The 25,958-nt window shown below is 41.1% G+C and overlaps 1 protein-coding gene across 1 annotated transcript in view; it reads left to right on the plus strand.

Moving 5' to 3' along the window:
* The window catches only part of LOC131236913 (auxin response factor 12-like), a 51,561-nt gene extending 41,245 nt beyond the window's left edge, over positions 1–10,316 (plus strand). The window contains exons 13-16 of the mRNA XM_058234446.1: positions 3,131–4,128; positions 4,201–4,391; positions 8,536–8,728; positions 10,019–10,316. Coding sequence (XP_058090429.1) covers positions 3,131–4,128; positions 4,201–4,391; positions 8,536–8,713 — 1,367 coding nt within the window. The 3' untranslated portion in view covers positions 8,714–8,728; positions 10,019–10,316. The remainder of the gene's footprint in view (positions 1–3,130; positions 4,129–4,200; positions 4,392–8,535; positions 8,729–10,018) is intronic.
* Positions 10,317–25,958: the final 15,642 nt, after the last annotated feature.

The following is a 25,958-nucleotide window of genomic DNA, read 5'->3' on the forward strand; positions in this document are numbered from 1 at the left end:
TGAGAAGACGGGCAAAGTTGGTAGGGTTTGTGCAGGCAGTGTGGATTCCAGAAAGTCAACTTTAGGATATTCGTTTGTACTAGTGGGTGGAGCAATTAGTTGGATGTCAAAGCTTCAGTCTGTGGTGGCTCTTTCCACGACCGAAGCAGATTATATGGCAGTGAAATAAGCATTTAAAGAAGGTGTTGGTTAAGAGGCATGATAAATCAGTTGGGACTTCAGCAGGAGGCCGTGCCGATTAATTGTGATAGCGAAAGTGCTATCAATTTGGCTAAAAATTCTGTTTATCACTCATGTACTAAACACATTGTTGTTCATCACCACTTTATTTGACAGGTGCTTGAGGAAGGAGGCGTAACACTGGAAAAGATTCACACCAGCATGAATCCAGCAGACATGCTCACCAAGGTCATTCCTACAGAGAAGTTCAAGTTCTGTGCAACTTCTCTGGGCTTAGCGATGGCATAAAAGAAGAACAGAGTGTGCATGAGAAGTATTGATTGAAGCTAGCATGCGACACAGAGATAAGATAAGATAAGAGAGCTAGAAGCTACACGGTTGAAGATTGAATACATGGTGGAGATTGTTGTTAAAAAAGATGTCTTAAATCTCAGATGTTCGAGATTCTCGACCAGTCTTGGGACTAGCTTGACTAGTCGAAGGTCCCTTTGACTGGTCGAAGCCCTGTCTCGACTAGTCGAGGGTTACGCATATTGTGCGCGGACTGCGTAAAATTGAGGAGGTTTCTAGGAATGTGCGTAAGTGGGAGTTCCCCATATATAAATAGGAGTCCCAAAGGCCATTCTAAGGTGTGCTAAGGCTTTTTAAAGGTATTCCAAGGGCTTCTAGAAGGGTTCTAGGGTTTTCAAAGGCTGTAGCAAGGGTGAGATTCGAGGTTGTTTAAATCGGTAAGTCGTTTCTCTTTGTAACTTATGCTTTCATAGTGGAATTCTGTCACTTTGTGCTGTGGTTTTTTCCTGAAAGGGTTTTCCACATTAAATCTATGTTCTCGTGTTTGCTTGGTGCTCTTGGATTGCTATGCTAGATCCATCTCTGTGTGATTTCGCAGCACAAATCCCAACAAGTAATATAAATATATATATATATATATATATATACACACACACACACACACATGCATACGCACCCCCACACGCACACACACCCCACACACGCACGCCGTGGGATTTCACCACTGGTGGGTACTCGAACCCTTGACCTGGTGTTGAAACTCCCTGGAGTCTACCACCCGGGTAAGAGTGAGGACCCCAATAAGTAATATATCAATTTGTAGGCTTTATTGTTGTTGAAGTGCTTGGATAAAGTTCCTGATACAAGATTTTGGGACCTTATTGTTAATATTTTCAAAACTCAAAAGGTTTTCAAATACAGTTTTTAGTTTATTAGAGCACTATGGATCCCAGTTTAGATATTCTCAAGTTTCTAGAAAGCAGAAAACTCATATCTAATGTCTAGGATCGCCATGACTAAGCCACAGAGAAAAATGATTTGTTGACGATTATCCCTCTAACTCGAAGGTCTCTACCTAATCTATCCTAGATGAAGGAGAAGGTGAGAGCCAAACATTTTAGCCCTTGGACTAGGGCTAGAGAGATGCCCAGAGTTGTGCGTAGGTGGACTCCACATGTGTGAAACGTGTGATGAAGGGAAGGAGAGAAGGGTTCTCTCTCTCTCTGCAGATGATAACAAGGGGGGTGGGAACGTCCACAACTCCCTCATTGTTGCCCTTTCCTTCTAAGATATGATCTAGATATAATGAGTATGGGTTTTAGGGAGGGACATCAATTATGCTACTTTGCCAGTTGCCACCCTACAATCTTCCTTGTTCCCTGGTACATAGGAATCCTTCTATCCAGCTTTTCCATGTACCTCATATTTGGTTCAATCCTTCCACTGTCATGCCTATCTATCATTGATTCAATACCTAGGCGAACCAAGTGGTGGATTCCCAGATCTAAACCATCAAATGTGATCAAAATCTTTTTAACGATTAAAATAGAAGTTTAGTGGTTGAAAATATTTACAAAACCTTTTAAAACCTTATAAGTGTTGGGCCTAATAGAAAAATCACTTGATGAACATTTGATCTCTAAGATATAGGCCACATGATCCTTTTGAGGAACCAATGAATCCCTAGTTGGACCATGTGGCCTCAGCCAGACCTTGATGGATGCACCCAACTACACCCACCATTGTTGGCCACACTATGACCTTTTAAGGTGAGCCAAAGCACATGAAATCAAGACCTTGAACTCCTCAAACGTCCTTGGGTTTAATGATTCATCAAAGGCAGTACATCCTTCTAGTCCAGGTATGATGAACCTCTTGGCCTAGGGACTTTAGCTCGATCTTCCAATCCAAATGCCCAACTGGTCTAATGCTTGGAGCCTATTCCCATGGCATACTCACATTCCTGTGGAGTATGGCAATGGCACACCGACTCACTGCCATCCCAACAGTGGAGGCCTTCCATCCTGACTCATCATCAATCCCCTCACACAAGCTGACCACGAAATAATAACAGTAACCATAGATCTGTTCTACAACCTGCTAGGTGGTCATGGAACAACAAGGTAATGATATCCATGGCCCACGACTCTCCCTTGGTCAGTGACCATTGTGTCCACTCTCAAGTTCTCAAGGACAACTAGTGAATCCTTTTCCTTGAATGTATGTGTAAGATACTCCCACATATTAGGGAGGTAGTGATATCCATGGCCCACGACTCTCCCTTGGTCAGTGACCATTCTCATGTTCTACAACATGTCAATGTATGTTTAAGATACTCCCACATATTACCTGTGCATTGCAACCTGTCCATTAAGACCAATGATCATTCATGATCTGCGGACAAGATCATCAATGGATAAGATTCACACTGGTCTTCCAGGCACAACTCTAACCCTTATCACAACCTCTTATTATGATAATTTCAATGTGATAGATATGGCATGACATCCAGTCCTTCAGTTCTGAACTAAACATAAAATCAACTATCATTTCATTCATGGAAATGTGCAATAGCAAAGCTCTCACTTTCTCTCTCATAATTCTTGACTCAATGCCATGCTTTCTGCTCATTTTAATAGCCATTGTCCTCTTATTTCAGACAGTAAAGAAGATGAAGGTAATGCTTTTATGTGGCTGAGGGGGGATACTGGAGAAAGAGGCCTTCAGTCCGTTAATTTTCAGACACTTGGTATGAGCCCTTGGATGCAGCCGAGATTCGACCCTTTACTCGCGGGAAATGAGCATAATCAATACCAAGCCATGGCTGCAGCAGCCCTGCAGGATATTAGAAATGGAGATTCTCTGAAACAGCAATTTTTACACTTTCAACAGCCTTTACAGTCTCCTCAACAGTTGTGCAGATCCAACCCGTTATTGCAGCAACAAATTATTCAGCAAACTCTGCCTCAACAGATACTTAATGCACAGGCACACAATGCACCAGAGAACCATCCTCAAAACCATTTTCTGCAGCAACAATTGCCACAATCATTTAACATTCTGCAGAAGCAGCAAGTGCAGCAACAAAAGACATATCAAGATGCATTTCAGGTTCCAAGTGATCAGGTTCAGCAGCAGCAATCACCTTTGCCCACTGCATTGTGCCAGAAATCAGTCCTTCCAGAGACGAACATGACATTCTCATCTGGCCTGAATCCGACCTACGTACAGAATATGTTGGGTTCGCTGTGTCCGGATGGAAGTGGCAGTCTTCTGAACTTATTGAGATCCAGTCACTCCACACCGAGTGAGCAACAACAGCAACAATGGGTGCCGAAGTTTCCATCATTGCCGGTTGATCCTTTTAGCAATGCAGTCTCACTTCCACCATTCCCTGGGAAAGATGGTGCACTGGAGCCACAAAATTGCACTGCGGACTCCCAGGCGCATACCCTATTCGGTGTTAATATAGACTCCTCATCTCTCCTCCCCAGCCAGGTGCCTAATCTTGGCACTGGTGTGATTGGGACCGATGCATCTGGAATGCCATTGTCTGCTTCCGGGTTTCAGAATTCCCTGTACAGTTCCATAGATGATCCATCTGATATGCTGCAAAATTCAGGGCAGGTTGATCCAGCAACCAGTACATTCGTGAAGGTGAGGGCAGCGAGGTCCTTCATGCTTTAGTTGGAAACTGTTGGACTGAAATTCCCCTTTTAATTTCTGCAGGTTTACAAGTCGGGGTCTGTTGGGAGGTCATTGGACATCGCCCGGTTCAGCAGCTATCGTGAACTGCGGGAGGAGCTAGGTCAGATGTTTGGGATTGAGGGTCAGTTAGAAGACCCTTTGAGATCAGGCTGGCAGCTTGTATTTGTCGACAGGGAGAACGATGTGCTTCTCCTTGGAGACGACCCTTGGGAGTAAGTACTCGAGAAAAATATCAGTAGAAAAAACCTATTCAAAAATTTAAACTGTCTACAGGCCAAAGGTTTTGATCATATATATAAAGTTAGGTAGTTTTAATTTTTGCAGTCTTTTGTTTTCTATCTTGGGAATGTTTTTGGAAAGAGGTATCATACAATGTTTCCCCCAAGTGAAGTGACATTTTTCCTTGGGCTAGCATCCTTACTGGTGGGGCCATCATTTATGATGATCCATACCATTCATCTAGTAAGACCTATTCTGGATGTGCCATGCCCCAAAAATATTCCAAGTGGAAAATCTGTTCTCATTGGCGAGCCTTTTTCTTATTCAATGTGGACAGCTGTCTTTAATGTTTCCAACTGTCCATTCTCAGCTACCTATTTTATACTTTAGATTGTTCTGTGGAGATATTAGAGTGTGACCTCCCATGGTGTGGCCCTATAGATGAATGGTTCTGATTGGGCTACTATGGCCTAAGCTGCAGGATTATTCTAAGTAGACGCCACTTACTTGTGCTCCCTCCTAGTCTTTTATACTTGATAACATTTTGAAACAGACGCTTCCCCACTTGGCACCCTCATCTGTTGCTGCTTTGCTTAATGCTTCATCGCTTAGCCTGGTATGAGCAGAAAACACTCGTTTCCATGGGTACTGTATAGTACCTCTTTTGGAACATGATCTTCTTCTACGCCATATGTTTTACATGCAGCTGAGAGAATGCATGCTCTGTCTATCATCTCTATTGACAAACTTGAACCTAGAGTATGCCAATTAGGGAGGATCGTTGGTTGAATTGGAAGTAGATTAGAGTTTCGGTTGGTTTTGGTTATTAGATGACACAAGGAGTGAAAGAAAGCACATTTTTGTTTTTCCTACAATGATTGGAAGTGGAGTTGGGCTGGATTTTGGCTGAGATAAAAGGCCCACAGGATGGTCTGTGGATGTTTTCAAGCCTGATTATTGGATGGTCTGTTCCTGACGTTGGGCATACATAATGGTCTGGCTGGATGGCCTGGTCTCTACTGATTTGTTAGCATCATTGAGTTGAGTACTTGGCTACTGGTATGAGCCTGGACCTATATGCTTTGGGCAGGCTTGGTATGTTTGTACCTGTAGTTCCCACTGAGGTTGTAGAGCTCGTTAAAACTGATTTGACCCATCTTAGTGTAAACTGAGTCAACTCATTCAAGCTGAATTGATTTCATGGGAGAAGAAACTGGGTTTTGTTGAAACTGAGTTGGACATTCCTTGCTTTGTATAGGGCTTTCATTGCCTCTCCTATACCGGTTTCTTGGTGTCATTGGTTGATAGTTCAATAAAATATTTCTGTTACCAAAAGAAAAGAAAGAAAAAGACTCTTCTCCATTGTGTTTCTGGATATTGAATCTCGGTTTGGATCATATTCTAAAACCCTAAATAAATGCACGACTATGAAAACTTGGCCAAGGTTTTCATACCTGTCTGCCTATTTCTAATATCTGGGCTCACCAAATTTAGTGGACCAAATTCATTTTTGGCGAGACATCTACATAGTCAGATCCTCTTGATGGATGGCTTGGATTTTGCACCTACCTACTATGCTGGTACAGGGAGTAGTAGCATGTGCCTGAGATGCCCTGTAAGCACGTGGAAGCTTAGCAAAGCCTGTGAAGCAGGGTGTCCCGTATCCGTTGCGAAACGGCCGTATCGGCCGATACGTAACGGTAACGGCCGACACTGTTACCCGATACGGGGTCGAAATGGCCATTACGGAATTCTGTGACCGTAACAGTCGTAACGGTCATTACGGACCTGTAACGGCTGTTACGGGCCTTGAAAAAAAAAAAAAAGAGAGAAAAACTTACATGTTTTCCTTTCTTTGCTTCTTCTTCTTCTTCTTCTTCTTCCTCTTCTCGGGCAACTACTGCTGCGGCCTTCTTTTTCCTCTTCCTCTTCTTCTTCTTCTTGTTCTTCTCTCTCTCTCTCTCTCTCTGTTCTTTCCCTCTTTTTTCTTTTCGGTTTCCCTCTCCCTTTTTTTTTTTGCAAGTGTACCACACGCCAGCTTAGCTGTTGTAGGTACGTGTCACGCTAAGATGAGCACTGACACTCCTCGAGTTCCGAGTTGTACGAACGGTTCAAAGGAGATCAAAGTTACATGGGCTCCACAGTGATGTATTTATTATATCTACACTGTTCATCTATTTTTAAAATATCATTTTAGAGCATTAGCCAAAAAATAAATCGTATCCAAAGATCGTCTGGACCATACCAAAAAAAGCAGCGGAGATGATGATTTTCACCGTTAAACAATTCGTAGGCCCACCATAAGATTTATTTTCCATCCAATCTGTTCATAAGGTCAAAAAGACCTGAATGAAGAGGAAAAACAAATTTCATGTTGATCTAAAAGTTCTGTGATCCAAAAAGGGTTTCAATGGTAGACGTTCAATCCCTCACTGCTTTTTGCAGTGTGGTCCACTTGATAATTAGATCTGTATTATTTTTCGTGTCAAGCCTTAAGACGATCTCGTCAAATGAATGGATGGTTTAGATATAACACATACATCATGATTAGACCCACAGGACTTACTGACTTCAATACACAGGTACACTAGGCGGGTAGCACGTTTTGTATACGTGACACGTGGCCCCATCATAATGTATATATTTTATCCGTGCCGTCCATCCATTTTGCCATATCATTTTAGGTCATGATCCAAAAAATTAGTAAGATCCAAATCTCAGGTGGACCACACTATAGGAAACAGTGGTTATAGAATGCTCACCATTAAAAATTTCTTTGGGTCCACTGTAATGTTTATTTTTCATCTAATCTATTAATTGGGTCACATTGACGTGGATGAAGGGAAAACACACATGTCAGCTTGATTTAAAACTTTTGTAGCCCCCAATAGATTTTTAATGGTGGACGTTTAATTATTGTTGTTTCTTATGGTGCAGTCTACCTGAGCTTTGGATGTGCCTCATTTTTGGGCTCATGCCCAAAAATTATTTGGCAAAATGGATGGACGGTGTGGATATAACACATTCATCACGGGTGGGCCCAAAAAACTTTGACACTTGTGCTACACTTCACAATCTGAGTCCCGCCTAATTCAGGCCCTTAAAAAATTGTACACTAGACATATATTAACTTAAAATTTACCCATTAAATTATGGACTGCAATTGCTAACTAACAATGCCAAAATCAAATTGTTTGAATAGTTTTAATTGTTAATTTGTGGACTTTTATTTTTTAAAATAAGGCCTTTTGATTTTATTTTTTTTTCATGATTCATTATCCAATAAATGTCCACCAATTCATAAGTGGGATAATGGCAATAAATTGCATGAATTTGAGGCTGATTTGGAGCATAGATTGGTCCTCCAAGTCAGCCCCAAATTGGCAACGCCATCTATCTGAATTTAATTTCATTTTTTTAAAGAACTATTAGGAGAAATGATATCAAGTTAAGTATATAAATTAGATATTTAGAAAATTAAATATATGAATTTTGTAGTCAAATTCAGGTTACCTGGTTCAAAAATTAATCAGACAGTCTGATACAACTTCTCACTAAAGAGTGAACCGTTACACCACCATAAACATGTTCCAATTTATAAATGAATGCACATTTGGAATGCTTAGAATATTCCAGATTTAATCCATATTTTTTTGGCAAAAAAATAAAATAAAATTGCACCATTATGGGCCGTTACGCCCCCGTATCACCATTACACCCCCGTATCCGTATCGGTATCGGAGGGCACCGTTACGCCAACCGATACTGATATGGGACACCTTGCTGTGAAGTGAGAAGGGGTTGCACCTTCCCAAATTTTCTTGCATCATTCTATCATCCTTAGTGCTAAGTGACTAGACTATCATGATCATTGTGATAGGACAATTAGAAAGACAATAATCAACAGTCCAAAATTTAATAGTGAACTCATGACTTCATGAATTCTTGGAATTGTTTCTAGAAAAGCAACACCAAACATGCCTTGAGGTTTGGCCTCAAACCAAAAAAGGGCATTCAATTCATTCTTATGTTCTTTTTGGTCTCTGAATAATGTCCAATTAGTTTTGCTATTTGTGAAGATATAGTGTATAATTATGTTCTCTCCTGGTGGAGCTGATGAATTGCCCATTTATGCAGGTCATTTGTGAATAATGTGTGGTATATCAAGATACTTTCACCAGAGGATGTGTTAAAACTGGGGAACCAGGATGATGAGTCCTTGAACCCTATTGGAGGTCAAAAGGTGAGCAGTAGTAGCTGCGAGGTTCGGAACCTTGTGTCCGTGATACCGTCGGTTGGCTCTCTTGAGTACTGAAAGGATACAAAAGTGGTATGTCATGCAGGAACATGATACATGAATGCATCATATCATAAATGCATGCATATGTCCACAGTTTTGCAAATGCACATATATGTGTGTCGACAATGGGATTTCTTAACTAAAACTTCATTCATTTGTCAAAAGGGAGTCTTTTAATGTTAATTATCAAAGGGCCTCTGTGGATGCTTTTGCCCTTTCACATCATCATTGAAGCCTTGTCCCAACTAGTTGGGGTTGCCTACATGAATCCTGCTCTGGCCATCCCACTCTATTGAGGGCCATTCCAAAAAACAAGGGGGGGACGACATTGTCATATCTTTTCTTACTACTTCCACCAACGTCCTTTTGGGCCTTCCCCTTTCTTCCTCACCAACCAACTCACTCCTGATCGGTGTTTTTTTTTCTTTTTCTTTTTCTTTTGTGTCTCTGTTGCACATGGCTGACCCATCCTAACCTACTTCCCTTCGTATTTACCTATTGGTGCTACTCTGAAGTTCCCTCGAATGCTTTCATTTCTAAATATATCCTTCCTCATCTTGCCATTCATCCATCTCAACATCTTCATTTTAGCTACACATGCTATGAGCATGTTATTCCTTGACTGCCGGACATTTTCGCCCTTTTGCATGAACCAGATTAACTTTGAATCGGTTATCATTATGCAAACTTACTGGGCTATTCATTGGATATGTGTGTGTGTGTGCGTGCGCGCGTGTGGCAGTTTTGCTATTCCAAACTCATTGAGCAGTTTCTTTTGCTGTCATCTTGTCGAATTTGAGAAGTGAAAATGGCAGGTTCGGTAACAGAAATAGGCATTTGAAGCTGCCCTCAATTGACTAGAGGAATACTGTAACTGCCATAATTGTAGAAGAAACATCACAGAAGATTAATGCCCTTGGCATAGTACTAAAGATTCCAAAGACCCTTTTATCGGGTGCAAGGCCATCACCCTGGCCTTATTTGTGGAATCTTCTTGTTAAGGGGTTGTACCTTGTTTGTGTCTCAGTATTCTTAGCCACCTTCTGAAATTGGACTTAAAATTTGACTAATATCTCCTGACAACTGTCTTTGCATCTGCTTTCAATCTGTCGAAGCTACCTTATGATTTGTTATTTTATTTTATTTTCAAGGGTAGGTTCCTTGATTGTGTGGAATTGCGGAACAAAGATTCCATATAGCCAGACCCATTAGTTGGGATAATGCTTTGATGATGATTTTTAATTGTAGTCGTGCATTGTTGGAAGACATGCTTTATAGTGGTATTCTAACATGAAGATATCCATGCTTCCATGTATGCAGGCATGTGCACATGATTGTTATAGTTAGATCTCTTCTGGGCATGCGCGTTTATCTCAGTGCTCCGGATGTATTCTTTCGAGCTGCTCTCCGACTTTGTGAATGTTGTGCGCTAGCAAGTATATGAGGTGAAGTTAAGGACTACGGATGGTGTGTAGGACCTGTCATTTCCTCTTTAACGTAAACACATGCAAACCTGATGTCTCTTTTAACTTACTCTGCTTTGTCTACGACTTGCAGTCGACTTACAGCTCTCAGTTCTTGATTACTTAGTAACTATATATACATACGGTTTTACTTAGCATCATCCACCCTCATTTCTCATTCCTTCATTTAATATTATGTGTCATTTTTAAAGCTGGTCACTGCACTAGCTCCGATCTCTTAAAAGAGCAAAAGATGAAACAAAGGACACCATGGGGAATTCATTGGAATATTTGATTTTCCTGTTGGCATTTGGTGACCTAGACTAGTATGGATGTTTTTTTCAGCCCATGTTGAGGTTTTAGGCAGGGTGATTTCATTTTATGTTCCCATCTGGATCTTCAACCTCCTATTGTGAAGTGTGTAGGGTACACAGTTTGGATGATTCTATGATGCACTCTCATTGTTTTTTTTTTTTTATTGTTGGAGGAACTGAGAATGATTTCTTGAGGAGAATCCGTAGCGTGCAGGGTGACATCAGATTCCCCACCATTTGTGTGATGCTTCCTTCAAGCGTTGTAAGAGGTTTGATAGAGTACATCCCAACATGTATACGATGCATCGGGACTTTAGCCTTTGGCCTGGGTTATCTTTCAGTGTTCTAAACTGTTTATATGGTGGGCCACTGCTTGGTTGGGGGATATGTAAAAATAAAATATTATATCGGAATGTTTTAACCCCTTGATCATTTGACTCATTTCATTTGATGGTATTAATAATCAAAAGGTTGAAATGTCCCATGGCGAGTTTGTTTTGGTTATATGACCCATTGGTGGTGATACCATCAAATAAATGGTCTGATTCATTGAAAACAAACCCCAAGCTGATGGAGGAAGAAGTCCCAATGATGCATCGCATTGTGTCCAGATGTATTCTAGAAAACTTATGTGGAAAGCATTCCTCAAAATTGCAGCGATTTACTAAGGCAGTAGCTATGGTAATCAGGAATATTAGGAAGGGAGATGGTCATGAGATTGAACCACCAAAATAATGCTTCTGGCTCCCTGATTCAAGAATTAAAGAATCATTAGCCATGTTAGTATATTCTCTTCTAGGGTGGTTCTTATTCTTTTGGTGATGTCTCTTAATGTAACTTCTCTAGTTGCAGATTCTTGATTTTGTGGAAAGGATTGTGTTTCCTGTGTTTGAGATTTCAGCATCTCTTTCATGGTTCACTTCCATGCAGTTCCAATGGATGTGTTACCTGGTAAAATGCTCGACTACTGCTACTCTCCCTTTGTTTACCAGCTCCTTGTGCTTCCCCATGTGTTGTTACAGGCCATTCATCATGAACTTCCCACCTTAGATGGGTCTGATGGAAATTGCGTTTGTACAAAGTCATCAAAATGGGGACACTTGTTTAAAACCACTACTAAGTATGATTTTGGAAAAAAAAAAAAAAATGAAAAAGAGCAAGAATGGGAATCTCTAGTCTAAAGTTTTCAGAATTTTACTAACAATCCCCTTTTCAAAGATGACTAGTAACATCCGATTATATATCTAGGATGTTGGGTTTTTTCAAAATTAGAAGAAAAGGACTGTGGCTTTGTTGATTGTTGGTGATCATTCATTTGTGAATGGTGATGCCTCTTTATAAAGGGAGCATCATTTGAATTTGAAATGGAATGATGCTATTGTTGAAAAGATACCATGGAAGATGTCTTTTCATGAAAAGGGTCTTTAACATTTCTTGTGATTCTATATAAACCTATTTTTGGGTCGATCTAAATTCACAATTTCCAATAATCTCCTCTCCATCTTCTTCACTATTTTTGTTTTTGGAAGGTTTTTAAAAAGATGTACTTTTCATGCGCTAAACTGTGAACAGTTTTTTAGGTAGTAAATTGCAAACAGTTTTCAAGGGGTAAATTATAATAGCACAGAAGTCAGGGGTGTATGTTGTAAAAGTGTGTTCGGGGTGCGGTGTTATGGTTTTGCAGGATGAAACCTACATTTCTCTAGTTTTATTGGTTTAATTACCAGTAGGGTGCGAACATTGCCTTAAAGATAGTGACATCGTGACATGCCTTAAGCCTTTCTCTAAATGATTAATTTTTTATTTTTCTGCCTCAACCATAACATAGGATGCCAATTGCTTGTGCCCCTGGTAACAGGAAGTTCTTGTATGCGGAGGCTGAAGCTACGACATGTGACCTACTGTGATATTAGAAAAATCCCCCTCGTCCGTCAGTTTGGCAAGCTCATAAAATAGTAGGGGAGCCCAAAACTCAGCTGCGCCACACAACAGGAAACAGTGGGGAGCCATTGAAAGCTTCAAGGCGCCAATGTTTGTATTTTCAGTTCATATCTATCCTAGTGAGAATAATCTGCTTTCAGTTCATCCCTATCCCAGTGAGAATGGATTACAGTAGGTCACATGTCATAATGGACCCTGGGATGGATGGAGCGGTGGGCCCACATTTCTTCCGCCTGCAGCCCGGTGCAAAGGCAATTCGGGTCACTGTATCAAAGGAATTCCTACTTAGCTAAGATTCCTGGATAAAGCAACCAATTAAGCCCTTTAACTAACATGGGACGCGAATGGCCTCTGCCCCCGCCAACAGGCATAGGAAGTTCTTGTCTGTGGAAGCTACTTGATGTCTGTCAGAAATCGATTCTGTCCGTCCATTTTGCCTGTTCATGTTAGGACATGGTCAAAAAAATAAGGCAGATCCACAATACAGGTAAGAGTGGGGATTGAACGCCCAACGAAACCTTTATACGGTCACGGATGTTTGGATGGTTGATAGAGGTTGCGGACCCAGCAATTGGATGGTTGTTGATTGATGATGTTTCGTGCACCTAATCATAGTATTTTCATTGCTAAAAGCGAGGATGCGCAGTCAAATGGCGACTATACATCCACATTAGAAATCGCAGATGAGTTCGTCAATGCAGGCCATCCTAATTCTGGGGCCCCTTTTGAGTTCGCTGTGATCAGATTATTGGTTTAAAATGAATTATCAACTATCATTAGTGAAATTGAAACAAAATCGGCTGGCTGAGATATAATCAGTATTTTATTTTTCCTAATTTTATACATGCATGGAGGTCCCCCAAAATTGGAGTGCGGATCGTCTGTGCTGAAGGCAAAGGAAACTTCTAGGCCGTTGCTTCTCATTGGTCCATGTCATCACCAATGTACGAACTCACAGTGCACACCCATTTTCTCTCTCCCGCAAATAGAATGCGTGCTGCACAGCTTTTAATGTATGAAATTTCTCTGCCCCGCCATTATTTATTTATGTGTTTGATCCACACGTAATGAGGCACATCCAAAGCTCAAGTGGACCACAATACAAAGTAGAAGGGATTGAACAGCTACCATCCACTGCAAGATTTATTTGCCATATAACCACTTCATAAGGCCATAAAGACTTAGATGAAGGGAAAAAACAAATACCAGTTCGATCACAGAAGAACTCTGTGGCCCCAGAATGCTTTCAACGGTATGTCGAAAACTTTTTTCATAATGTGGCCTACTTGAGCCTTGGATCTATCTCATACAATGATATGAAAAAGTGGATGGACGGTGTGGATCTGACACATACATCGTGATGGTCCACAGAAGTCTCACATGTCAACACTTCGGTTTTCTTGGGCTCCTCGAAATGTGCTGCACGTCGCAGCAAGCAACGGAATTTCTTGACTCGTGAATTTGACGTGGGCCTCACGATGAACGTATTTCTTATGTCTACATTGTTCATTCGTTTTTTCAGATCATTGTACCATATGAGTCCAATAACAGGGTAGATTAAAGCTGATACTTGTGTTTTCCTTCATCCAGGTCTGTGTTATGAATATGTTATATGGAAAATAAACCTAACGGTTGGCTCTAGAAATGTTTCAACTGTGTTTCATTCAATTCTCACTGCTTTCTGCAGTGTGGTCCACTTGAGCTTTGGATGTGCGTTTTTTGAGTTAGTGCTTTAGATTGATCTATAAAAATTGATGGACGGCGTGGATCTAACACAAATCATGGTAGGGCTAAAATAGTTCCACAGGAGCTGGTGTGATTAGCAGTGGCGTGTAACAATATGAGAAACGACGGCACAGGAATTCAATGTGCCTCCGAAATTGTAATTGGAATGACATATTATAGATGGGTCCCACTGTGCTCTTCCGAAGCTGTTGTACTTATTTCAGGCCGTCCCGAGAAAAGCTAACAAGAGAGTGACACGTGCATTGCACTGTAAATGAAAAATATATGAGAAATTTTTTTTTAATATACACCTGGCATTTTTGCAGAATGGGAGTCATAACTAACGTAAATCCAATATAACATATCAGTGGATGGTTAGAAAAGTAACGCAGCCAGTTATCCAAAAAGTTTAACAAGTATTTGAAATGAAATGCGGCGAGAATTAAGGAAGTGTGATCAAGTGGTTGAGAGGCCGGATGCGGCCAATCGAGAAGTTAAAGATACAAAATGTGGTCGACAGAAGATGAATAGTTCCAAAGAAAAAAGTAATGAGAGAAGGATCTAGGAAGATGCTCTTTGACAACTATAACTGCTGAATAATGAAAGAAACATTTGAAAAAAAATTATAACGGAACTCTATAAATAACATAAAAAATTAATAGAACAATATGTCTTATACCAATCAAACAAAATCTATCAATTTACTTTATCTTACGTTATCTTAAGAATAATGATAATTTAATAGCGGTAATTCTTAATTGTAGTTCTTAGCTGTAATCCAAATCTATGCTCATACACTGAATTTGTCTTTTATCTAATATCATACAGTTCCTTCAAGAGACGCATTATTGATGTCGCTCTTAGTGACTGCTTGTGAGTTTTTCCATTTGTTTCATTACATTTGTATTCTGAAAAGTCATTTCTTGTGAAAGGTAAAGCGCAACCCACTTTCAGAGGAAGAACCTCACATTTTGATTTTCTCCTGATCATTACAAATTTCTGCAAGTGGCTGAGTAGGCAATCAATATTCTCAGATTCTAGTCATATATGTTTATATTGGACGTATCTGCTTATTTCAACGCTTGTGGTTAAAGTAGATTGGTTTGAATCGACCCGCTATATCAATTCTGGCACGCCCACCCACATTACACATGATAGAAAACAAATCGAGTGCCAACAATTTTTGCCACATCCAGTGGAATTTTGACTATAGATATACCTACCGGTACATTAATCGTGTGAAATCATGAGCCGACTGAGTGGTCATAATGCTTTTATAGCTATTAATGTTATTGTAGCTAACGAACCAACTGATGTTGCTCAAGAGAAAAAATTGCAAGTATAGTAAGTACCTGAGCAAGTGAGTATACCACCCAATTTGGTGCATGTTCCACCGCCACCATACCTAGATAGACATCGACATCTCGAATTGAACCTCTTAAGATTATATTGGCAGGGATAGTGGAAGTTCAAAGATGAATTCAGCATATCACAAAATTATCATGTCTTCAACCTAAACAATCACGAGTTCAGATAGAAACCTTTTAATAGTTGGATGGTTAGCTATGCTAATAACATGAACCGTCTGATGAATATGTTTGCCAAAATGGCACCCGTTGCGCTCCAGCAACAAGTTAACACTAATTCTATTGGAAATCTGGCACCAATACCTCGGCACAGCCAATGCCATAGGCTCTTCCTCCTGTTGAGATGTAGAGTCACATCTGGATAGGGCTACTCGACCGGTCGAGTAGCCCACTTGACTAGTCGAGGGTTGGCTTGACTCAAAGTCCATTGAGCTATGGTTTTCTGAGTCTGAGGTGCTCGACCGGTCGAGGCCCCTACTCGATTAGTCGAAGGTCCGCTCGACCAGTCGAGCAGCCTGCTTGATCAGTTTGCACAGACTGCGGATTTTTGAGTCGGTTTCGCAAAGGGTACGAAAGGGAAGTTTCCTAAACCAGAAATAGGGGTCCCTAGCACTTTTCTAGGGTTATGGGAGTTATTCTAAAGTGTGGACAAATGACTTTCTCTACACATCTAAGGGAATGTTAGTATATTGCTTGTAATCTTATTTTCTTCATAGTGGAAGTTTGTACCCATGGTTTTTTAACCCTTGTTTGGGGTTTTTTCACGTATATCCTGTCTTGTGGTTTGTTTGAAATGCTTTGATTCTTCTTCTAGTTTATATTTCTTCTTGTTTATCGTTTGTGGGTGAGACTGGAGATTAGATCTCGGTTTACTAGCGTTGTTGGCGTGCTGCGCAACAACTGGTATCAGAGCTATTAGTTTAGTTCAATTGAGAGCGATGACGGAGGAAGGGAAGACTAGAATTGAGAAGTTTGATGGTTCAAACTTTGCCTTCTGGAAGATACAAATGGAGGATTATCTGTATCAGGACCTCTGTATTCCTCTGGAGGAAAAGAGAATAAACCAGAAAAGATGACAGATGATGAATGATCTTTATTGGATCGGAAGGCTTTAGGAACGATCCGACTCTCTTTGTCTAAGAGCGTCATCTTCAATATATACAAGGTAAAGACCATAAAAGAATTAATGAAAGCCCTAGCTACGATGTATGGAAAACCCTAAACATCCAATAAGGTTCAGCTCATGAAACAACTATTCAACATGAAGATGTCAGATGGTGGGAGTGTGGCTGAACATCTAAACGAGTTCAATACAGTCACGAGCCAGTTGGAATCCATTAACATTATATTTGAGGATGAGGTCAGGGCGTCATTGATCTTGTCCAGTTTGCCAAACAGTTGGGATGGTTTGGTGATTGCTGTGAGCAATTCTTCAGGGTCGACAAAGCTGAAATTTGATGATGTGGCCGGTCTAATTCTTAGCGAAGAATCTAGAAGAAAGGCATCAAGAGTTTCAAGGGATTCAGGGAATGCTCTAAACGTTGAAAGAAGATGAAGATCGCTGAACAAAGGAGACAATAAACACGGACGTTCTAAGTCAAGGAATAAGTCCGGGACCGAAAGACAAAGACGGGTGTTGATATTGCACCAAGAAGGGGCACATGAAACGTGATTGCAAGGTACTTAAGAAATAAGAAGGAAGCTCTCAAGGCGAAAATGATTCAGTGAATCTATCTGAGGAGAGTGGTACAGAGGCGTTGATCTTGTCTCTTGATGTGAGGAATGAGTCTTAGGTTATAGCCTCGGGTGCTTCGTTTCATGCCACTTCGTGTAAGGAAGTTCTGCGTGATTATGTGTCAGGTGACTTCGGGAGAGTTTACCTGGGTGATGATAAGTCGTGCAGTATTGTTGGAAAGAGAGACGTTCATAAAAGTCAGAAAGATAGAATGGTCTTAAAATTGAAGGATGTCAGACATGTACCAAGTTTAAAATGAAATTTAATCTCAGTGGGACTGTTGGCCGATACCGGATATGTGACAACATTCACTAGTGATTCCTGAAAGATCACAAAAGGTGCCCTGGTGATATCTCGAGGCAAGAAGGAATGTACTTTATACGTGATTTCAGATCGTATAGTTCACTCGCAGTCGCATCAACTGGAGTGAATGGGCAGTTATGGCATCAGAGGTTGGGACATATGAGTGAGAAAGGGATGAAAGTGCTATTGTCAAAAGGGAAGCTACCATGGTGGAAGTCTATTGACTTGGAATTCTGCAAGGACTGCGTGTATGACAAGTAAAAGAGGGTAAGTTTCAAGAAGATAGGACGCGCTCCAAAGACACATCTATTGGAGCTTATATACATTGATGTGTGGGGATCGACACAGATATTATCTCTTAGTGGCTCACGTTATTTTGTTTCTTTTATTGATGATGTTAGTAGAAAACTGTGGGTCTATTTCTTAAAATATAAATCTGATGTATTTGATGTATTTAAAAAGTGAAAAGTAATGGTAGAAAATGAGACAAGTAAAATAGTAAAATGTCTCAGATCAGATAATGAGGGAGAATACTGTGATAAGAGGTTTGAGGAGTATTGTGCAACAAATGAAATCAAACATCAGAAAATGATTCCAAGGACACCTCAGCAAAACGGTGTGGTTGAGCACATAAACAGGACCATCCTTGAGTGTGACAGGAGCATGAGGTTACATGTAGGGTTGCCCAAGACCTTTTGGGCAGATGCTATAAATACTACCGTATATCTCATCAATAAAAGTCTTTCAGCACCATTGGATGTTAGGCTATCAGAAAAAATGTGGACAGGGAAAGAAGTGAACCCTGTACATCTCAGAGTGTTGGTTGCACTTCATATGTTCACATTGATGCAGAGCACAGAAACAAGCTGGATGCAAAGTCCAGGAGGTACACATTTATAGGCTACGGGCAGCATGATTTTGACTACAAGTTTTGAGATACATAAAATAAGAAAATCATCAAAAGCAAAGATGTAGTCTTTAATGAAAAAATGATATACAAGGACAGTGTGTAGCAAAATAAGGCTGATGAAAAAGAATTCATAGAGTTGGAAGAGTTACCGGACACGGGTGTTACAGCGCCACAGGATGATCATGCATAAGAGCATTATGAGGCAGAGCCGCAGACACTGGTTGTGAGGAGATTTACTCAGGAGAGGAGACCCACGGTCCAATACTCACCCTCCTTACATTATCTACTACTGATAGATAATGGTGAACTAGAGTGTTTTGAAGAGGCATTACAGTCAGATACACGGGTTAAGTGGGAGCAAGCCATGGATGATGAGATGGACTCTCTTGAGTTTAATCGTACATGGGAGCTAGTTACTCTACCCAAGGGTAAAAAATCTCTTCATAACAAGTGAGTTTATAGACTGGTTGTGAAAGGGTTCCAACAAAAGGCATGTATCGACTTCACTGAAATATTTTTACTAGTGGTAAAAATGTCTACGATTCGTATGGTCTTGAGTATAGTGGCTACAGAGGACTTACATCTAAAGCAGCTAGATGTTAAGACAGCCTTTCTTCATGGGGGACCTTGAAGAAGAGATATATATGTATCAACTGACAGGATACGTGACACTAGGAAAAGAGAACAAGATGTGTAGACTAAAGAAGAGTCTATATGGCCTGAAGCAGGCCCCGAGGCAGTGGTACAAGAAGTTCGACAGTTTATATCGAGAAATAGTTTTAGGAGATGTCATGCAGACCATTGTTGTTATTTGAAGAAGTTTGATACGTCGTACATCATCTTTCTTCTTTACATTGATGACATGCTTGTGGTCGGTTCAAGCATGAAGGACATCTCAGATCTCAAAAGACAACTGTATAGAAAATTTGTCATAAAGGATTTAAAAGCTGTAAAATAAATCCTAGGCATGAGGATAAAGCGTGATAGGAAACATAAGAAACTGGTTTTGTCACATGCAGAATACACAGCCAAGGTACTTGATCGATTCAATATGGGAGGTGATAAGCCGGTTAACACTCCATTAGCCAACCACTTCAAGCTTTCTAAGGAGCAAGGTACGTAGATGCAAGAGTAACAGGACCACATGGCTAAAGTCTCATACGCGCCAACTATTGAGAGTCTCATGTATGCTATGGTGAGCACGAGGCTAGACATTGCTCAAGCAGTGGGAGTTGTTAGCAGATTCATGAACAACCCCGGGAAGGAACATTGAGAAACTGTGAAGTGGATCCTCAGATTCATGCGAGGTACTGTAGATATATGGCTGTGATATGGTGGATCGAAAATCAAGCTACAAGGCTATGTAGATTCAGATTTAGCAGGAGATATCGACAGGAGAAGAAGCATTACAGGTTATGTCTTTACTCTGGGTAGTTCTGTAGTCAGTTGAGTCTCTCAGTTACAGAAGATAGTATTTATCAGTACAACGAAATCAGAATATATTGCAGCTATAGAAGCGTACAAGGAGCTGGTGTAGATTTAAGGTTTTATGGAAGAGTTGGGTAAGAAGCAAGTAGATTGCAAGCTGTACAGTAACAGTCGGAGTGCAATACACTTGGTTAAGAATTTAGTCTTTCATTCAAGGAGCAAATATATTGACATCAGATATTACTTCATACGTTCATTACTGGAAGATGGATCGATTGCTCTAGAGAAGTATTTACTCCCCAAGTATAGGGTCGTAATGTAGTAATAAACTCGGTGAGACCGAGGTCGAATCCCAAGGGACTGAAACCTATACGTAATATGAAACTAAGTAGAACTAGAACTAGACTAAGATAAAATCTAAATTGAATGTAATTGAGGGAATAATAATAAAATATTTATCTAAAACTTAGAGAATTCAGAGGAAGAAAATTAGAGATTCAGAGGATCCACTTATAGAGATCAGGGAGATCTTATGCCTGTTTCAAGAACTTAATTAGACTTAGAGTCTTATCTTCATCCAGTTGAAGGGTGTAACTATGGAAATCAAAACTGAACTTCCTTTGATCTAGTTTTCAAGAGATAAAAGGTATAAGAATTAGAATGGATTCCGTCACCAAACCATGCCCAGGAGACAAAGTAAACAACAGAATTAAATTAATTAACAACCAATCAACAGATATATGAAGGTTAGGAAGGGTTCCGTCATCTAACCATGCCCAGGAGACGATTGTAAATAACAGGGCTTCTTGACGTCATAATCAACGTAAGTAAAAGAACATGCTCAAAGCTATCACAAACCCATTGTAATTTCACTAGCAACAGACCATTAAAAAAACTGAAAACATTCCCATAATAAAATTAAATCAAGATCCATTCAGTCTAAACAAAAGGCACAAGCACAAAGTCTCCCATCATGCTACAAGCTTCACCTCTTAGCCCTAGCTAAGAAGTTTAGCCACACATAGACATGATTAGGCTAATCTCTTAATTAAACATAATCAAACAGGGAAGAAAAGGAAGAAGGAAAGAAGAACCGGATGCACCCCACTCTCTCTCTCTCTCTCTCTCTCTCTCTCTCTCTCTCTCTCTCTCTTCTCTTTACGTTCAAGCCGAGCTCCTTGGATGCCTTCCACGTTCTCAAGCTCCTTGCCTTTTATAATAATAGGAAGGTCTGTGGAAGAAAGTGTTCTCTTGCAGCTCGTCCGCAATAGAACCGGACTCCAGAATACACACAGTCCCGCGTAAGGGGAGGAGTGTTTTTTTTTTTTTTTTTAATGCAGCAACTGACAGAAACAGAGATCTGGGAATCCTGTCCGGAATCTGATCTAGACAGACATCTTGAGAGTGGTCAGCCGTGATATGGGAGAAGTTTGGACGGTCCAGATGGATGGATCGATCCTCGCCAAGCTTCTCAAACGGACCACAACGTCCAGACGTTTAAAACACTGGCCATTCCTCTCTTCGCTGTGATGTTGGTGGGGCCCACGGAAGGAAGCTTGTGAGAAATCCAGACCGTCCATTCGTCCTCCCATAAAAAACCGTTCAGTCCTGCTTGGTTTTGGATCCAAATCGTGCTGTCTCACGGACGTTTTCTTGGCACCATCCAACCTGCGTTGAAGCCTTCATATACATGCAGCATCTAAGAAAGTCAGGAAACAGGTTAGAGTATGATCGGTTTGACCTACTGATTGCAATGAACGGCTTGGATCATCACGATGTGTGATGATGGTGGCCCACCAGGAGTTGACCGCAACTCCCAGTTGCGAAGAGTCAAACTTCCGAATTTGAATCGGGTCAGCGACCGCTGACCGTTTCCGTCGGTCTGATGCACGGCGAGTACACAGCTTCTGTGCACTCCCTCTCTCGTGAAGTGGGTTGCATCTTGGTGTTTTTAGTAAATCTGTTCCGTCCATCAGTTTTGTCACTCAATTTAAGTGGGTTAAGACCAAAATTGAAGCATTCCTAGATATCAGGCGTGCCCCACGTCAGGATTTAAAGGGATGATCTATCTGTTGGGCCACTTACACAGGGATCCGATGGCTCAAATTTGATGTGTACGGTTCATTTATGGTCCTCAAGCCATGTATGAAGTTTCAAGCAGATCAGATGGTGGGAACCCTATGATCTTGCATCCTGGCTGACTTTCAAACCACTTGAGATTCAGTTTCTTGATTTTCTCATTTTTTGGCATGTAAATCCATCAATCTTGGTCCCCTGGGGTCCGTCCATTTTCTTGGTGACATCAAAACATTAAATTCATGCTTTTAGTACCTTGTTTTGAGTCCAAGCTCATAAATATACTTTGCATCACAAACACGATTAAATTAGGCCGTTAAACAATACCATGTTCGTAAATCCAGGCAATAACTGGGGTCTAATATGCAATATTTGACCCTCAACACAACCTCCAACCAACATCTTGCTAGTCCCAAGCAAATTATGTGAAAAATAAGTTGAGAACTACAGGATAATTTCTATATACTCGAGTGAATTTTGCAAAATAATCCAGATACGAGAGTTTTAAGATTCATGAATGTTGGGTATTACTTTCTCCTGAACTCAAGTGCACGGTAAACCTCATAATCAAGTTCAAAGTATTAATCCATCAATTAAAACAATTCTAAACATTGAGTTCCATGGGTGTATAGTGTAACTTTGACTTATCACAATTAAGAGTCCCATTGTCAATTTTCATGATAACATTAATAATCAAAAGAGTATTCAGGATAACCATAACCTAAACCATAACTTACCATATAGTTCAATTTTTCATTCTTCCAACTTTTGATTTTTTTCATCGATGGCTTTCATGCCGTGTCAACCTTGGGGAATCGAACTTTCACCTACAGGGAGCAAACCTATGGTGAAAATCATCTGCCCAACCCTTTCCATAGGCAACTATTTTGAAGTTGGGTATTTATTTCTATTTATTCAATTCTTCTTTTATTTTTTCTTTTTCTTTTTTTATTGATCATGATGAGCAAAATTTGTCACGCCCAAAACTCGAAAATCGGGCTCACAAAATTTTCGATCGCCGAATCCGGTGCTGACAGCCCCCATAGTACCCCATTCTCGGCTCCCGGCACCCATACACCAGGTTCCGATCCTGGGATCCTATGAGGAGAATTTCAAATATGATTTTTATTCTGTACAAGCATAACCCTCGAACAATAACCACAAGAACATCATCCCAAAATCTACTATGAGCAAAAACTTTGAGTACAGTACGTATAAAAGGGAAATACAAGATAATGAAAGTGACAGAAACTTCAAAAGCTCGGCTGCACACTCCAACTGCGGTGAGACTATGGCTGCGTCCTAACGTCACCTGCATGCATCAATCGTGCCTAAGCTTATAGAAAGCTTAGAGGGTGGTGTAAGTGTGTGCGCAATATGAGCGTGCTTAGAATGCAAGGTCAGAGTAATGCGGAATCATACTGATGAGTACATGAATGCAATCAGTCGTACCAAGGCTGTGCGGTACAAGGTATGAATGCTATCGGTTATATCAAGACCATGCGATGCGAGATGCAACTCAAGCATGCCAATCCTCATACATCTCATCAAATATCAGTACAGTTCTCATTCTTGATAATCACCGGGGTTTAATACACTCCAAATGGCACTGCCCTTCTCCTAGCTGCATAGTCCAAGTGAGCATAAGAAACCTCACTATCCGCCTGACCAATAGTCTGCCAATACCTATCCGACACGTCGATAGCAGACCCATTTACGAGCTGGTCAAACTCAGCCTAGTAATGCCCCCTACCCTCGGGCGAGTAAGGTCACACCACTTTCCAACCGACCACCACACAGTGGGAGATGCGGCCTCCTGGTATTTGGCCCTCGTGTGCTCATATATCCACTCGATCTCGACGTTAGAGTCATCCTCTGGTACTATCGGATTTAGAAATTTTCACCCAGGGACATTTATGGCTCCCCGATGCTAGAAATAATATTTTCGGTATCCAATTTGGCCACTTACGATGTGTTTATGGAGGCTATGGCCCTAATGTCGCTAGGGCATACAATAATCACAATCACACAAATGTAAGTGCATGAATCACCCTATTAAACATGCAACAATCCTGCGCATACTGCGCTCATGTGGGGAAACTCCGCATATCAAGGAGCCCATAAATAATCTGTCCGAGGGCATATGCTATGATCAGTCACTCCTCATATCAAAAATACATATGATGCATATGATCATGAATCATGGATCTATACTAAACATATTATATAGTGATGGGCTCCGTTCATAACGAAGATGGGCCTAGACGGCCTATACCCTACAAGTATGGGCCTATTGATGTGCCCTAGGGAGAGTTACAATGCGGACATTTAACCATCATTGCTCTCACAATGTGGACATCAAACCATCATTGCTCCCAAGGCATGGCCGCTAAAACATCATCACATAAACCATGGTGGAATCGCACATTGCAATGGGCCTTATGTACATCCCGTTGGGCCTCGACCCAAGGACTCCAATACATCAAATGGGCCGCATCACATGGGCCTCATATATATCCAGGTGGGCCTCAACATCGGGCCACAAATACATCAAATGGGCCTCTAATCACATGGGCCTCATGTATATATGAATCATATCAAAAGATCAACTGGACCACACTCCAAATAACAGTGGCGACAATGATCTCCACCGTTAAAATTCCTACAGGGCCTACCGTTACGTATTTTTCTTTTGGGATCCGACCTATTCATATGTTAACATGGAGATAAATGAAGTGAAAGCAAAACATCGGCTTGATCGGAACTACCGTGGCCCTTAAGAAGTTTTGAACGGTGAATGTCACTGTCCCCACTATTTCTAAATGGTGGGGTCTACTTGAACTACAGATCCATCTCATTTTTAGTCTCAAACCTTAGAATGAGCTTCCAAAATGGTTGGACGGTTTGGATGCAACACATGCATCATGGTAGGTCCCATAGGGATGGACGGCATAGATAAATCACATACTTCATGGTGGAGGTCCACATTGATGAAAGGTGTGGATACAATACATACATAAGTGGGTCCCAAGTAGGGCCCACCATAATGTTTATTTTCCACCCAACCTATGGATAAGGTCACACAGGTCTGGTGCCCACCGTAATGTTTATTTTTCCACCCATCCTGTTGACAAGGTCATACAGACTTGGGGCCCACCAAAATGTTTATTTTCCACCCAATCTGTTGACAAGGTCATACAGACCTGGGTGACGAGTAAAAACAAATTTCATATATGACCAGAACTTCTACAACCCACGAAAGGGTTTCAATGGTAGACGTTAATCCTCACTGTTTCCAGCCGTGTGGGCCACCTGAGCGTTCTGTATACGGCTGATTTTGGGGGGCCCACTGCTTAAGAAGGGGCCTAATTAAATGCACGGTGTTGATGTTCGACCCACATCATGGTGGGGCTCGGGCCCACTGGCTAGCTCATGTCAAGGAAGCGGACGCTGCTTGCTGCACTATCCAAAGACGCAGACAGCAACGGCGTCTGTTGTATATAATTTTTTTTTTCATGAGTTTTTAGGTTTTTCCTAGGTGGGGCTCGCATAAGGGAAATCCACGCTGCCCATTGGTTTTTACGACTCAAGACAAGCCAAACAAGCCCAATATTTGGCATGTTTCGGTGTGTAGAAAGGTCAGAGTAAATTTAATGGTGAAAAACTACTGTTTTTTAAGAAATGGCCCGTCAGGTAATCAGATTGAGTTCATTTTTCGGCTCAACGCTTAAAATGATCTGAGGAAAAGGATGGACGGCTTGGATTAAGTACATACATCAAGGTGGGGCCTGTAAGAGTGGCCCACACATCACCCTTAGCCACCCCCACACGTCAGTTCACACCACACTGTCACTCACACCCCCACATCAGTTCACGCTTCATGGTGGAGCCACGTCCAGCGTCCCTGGACGCTGGACCGTTGGATATAACACAGGCATCATGGTGGGTCCCACATGAACATGGCCCACTTGATCTGGATCAACATGATGTTTGTGTTT

Source organism: Magnolia sinica, chromosome 2, assembly GCF_029962835.1.
Source record: "Magnolia sinica isolate HGM2019 chromosome 2, MsV1, whole genome shotgun sequence".
NCBI lineage: Eukaryota > Viridiplantae > Streptophyta > Magnoliopsida > Magnoliales > Magnoliaceae > Magnolia > Magnolia sinica.